This window comes from Triturus cristatus, chromosome 8, assembly GCF_964204655.1.
Source record: "Triturus cristatus chromosome 8, aTriCri1.1, whole genome shotgun sequence".
Classification (NCBI taxonomy): Eukaryota; Metazoa; Chordata; class Amphibia; order Caudata; family Salamandridae; genus Triturus; species Triturus cristatus.
This window is the reverse complement of record NC_140591.1, coordinates 1,577,751,569-1,577,753,158: the sequence shown is the minus strand read 5'-3', so window position 1 is coordinate 1,577,753,158 and position 1,590 is coordinate 1,577,751,569. Positions and strand designations below refer to the sequence as shown.

The 1,590-nt window shown below is 41.6% G+C and overlaps 1 protein-coding gene across 1 annotated transcript; it reads left to right on the top strand.

Annotated features, from left to right (window-relative positions):
* Window positions 1-299: 299 nt before the first annotated feature.
* LOC146806225 (olfactory receptor 52E8-like) lies at window positions 300-1,316 on the top strand. Its single transcript, XM_085623904.1, has one exon. The coding sequence runs from the start codon at window positions 300-302 to the stop codon at window positions 1,314-1,316; it is 1,017 nt and encodes a 338-aa protein (XP_085480030.1).
* The last annotated feature ends 274 nt before the right edge of the window (window positions 1,317-1,590 follow it).

The window sequence follows — 1,590 nt, the reverse complement described above, 5'->3', positions numbered from 1 at the left end:
CCTTTTCTGTGCTGTAGCTTTCCAGAGGTTGAGGTCTGGCTAATTTAGTAATTTTAACAGGGAATCCTGACAAGGATTGAGAGTCTTCCTTCAGGTGGGTACTTATCCCACAACTAATAACTCAATTTCTTAATACTGTCATTATATAAATGCATGTCAAAATAATTGCTAATTACATTGCAGTTCAATATAAAAATATTTTCCTCTTTTACTGTCCAGGAAGCAACATAAGTGTAAAATATCATCAATTAATTATTCTTGGTTAATGAGATTATATATTTTTATATGCAGGAATCACCATGGCCAAGGGGACATCTTACAGTGATCCAGTGAATGTCATGTTATCTGCCAATGACACAGTGTTCACACCTTCAACATTCATCCTAAGAGGCATCCCAGGCCTGGAGGCCTACCACGTCTGGTTTGCTGCCCCGTTGTTCATGATTTATATTGTCACATTTGTGGGGAACTGTATACTTCTATTCATCCTAGTAACAGTAGTAAATTCCCACAAACCCATGTATGTACTCATTTCCCAGCTGGCCATCACTGATCTGACGTTATCTTCTTCTGTCCTCCCAAAAATGCTGGCCATCTTCTGGTTTAATGACGCAGAAATCAGTTTCAGTTCCTGCCTAATTCAGATGTTCTTCATAGCTTTTCCTTTAGCACTGGAATCCTCTATTCTTTCAGCAATGGCATTTGATCGCTATGTTGCTGTGTGCAACCCGCTGAGATATTACAGTATCCTAACAAATTCACTCATTAAAAAAATTGCAGCAGCAATTCTAACCAGATGTTTTGTCCTGATTGCCCCAATTCCACTTCTTATCCTACAACTACCATTCTGTAGCCAATACGTGGCTCATTCTTATTGTGAGCAAATGGCCGTGGCAAGACTATCCTGTACTGACATCACTCTGAATAGTGTTTATTCTTTGGCTATTTCCTATGTAATATTGCCAGTGGATATTGTTTGTATCACCCTGTCTTACCTTAGGATTCTGAGGGCTGTTCTTCATCTTCCACTCCAAGGAGATCGTTGGAAGGCCTTCAGCACCTGCAGCTCTCATATGTGTGTCTTATTAGCATTCTATGCACCATTGTTTTCTGCTATGCTCCTGAGCAGAATGAATCATCTTATTCCACCATATGGACAAGTCATTATGTCATTCTCATGCCCAATCTTCCCCCCCATGATGAATCCTTTAATTTATGGGATGACACTGAAGGGTGCTCAACAGGGGATGCATGACATTTTTAAAAAGTTCAGGATGCGTGCTAGATTGATGGTCACTCATAAATTATACTTTTGAAAGGATTCTGTGTGTAAGTGGTCAGCCATCTTTCAGAAATTAGGGTCTGATTATGATGACAGTGGAACCGCCACCCACTTTCCATCAGTGGTGGTCCCACTGCCATCGTAATGAAGATTGAAGGGAACTTCAATCCCTACAATGGTGGCAGTGCCTGCCAGGCACCGCCGTAGAGATCATGATGTCCCTCCCCACCATGCTATTTCATGGTGGTTTACCTGCCATGAAAAGGCTGGTGGAAAGGGACATTAGGGGCCTGCAGTGTGTCCCCCTT

Coding starts and splice junctions, on each gene's coding strand:
- LOC146806225 (XM_085623904.1), top strand. CDS start 300: ATGGCCAAGGGGACATCTTACAGTGATCCAGTGAATGTCATGTTATCT.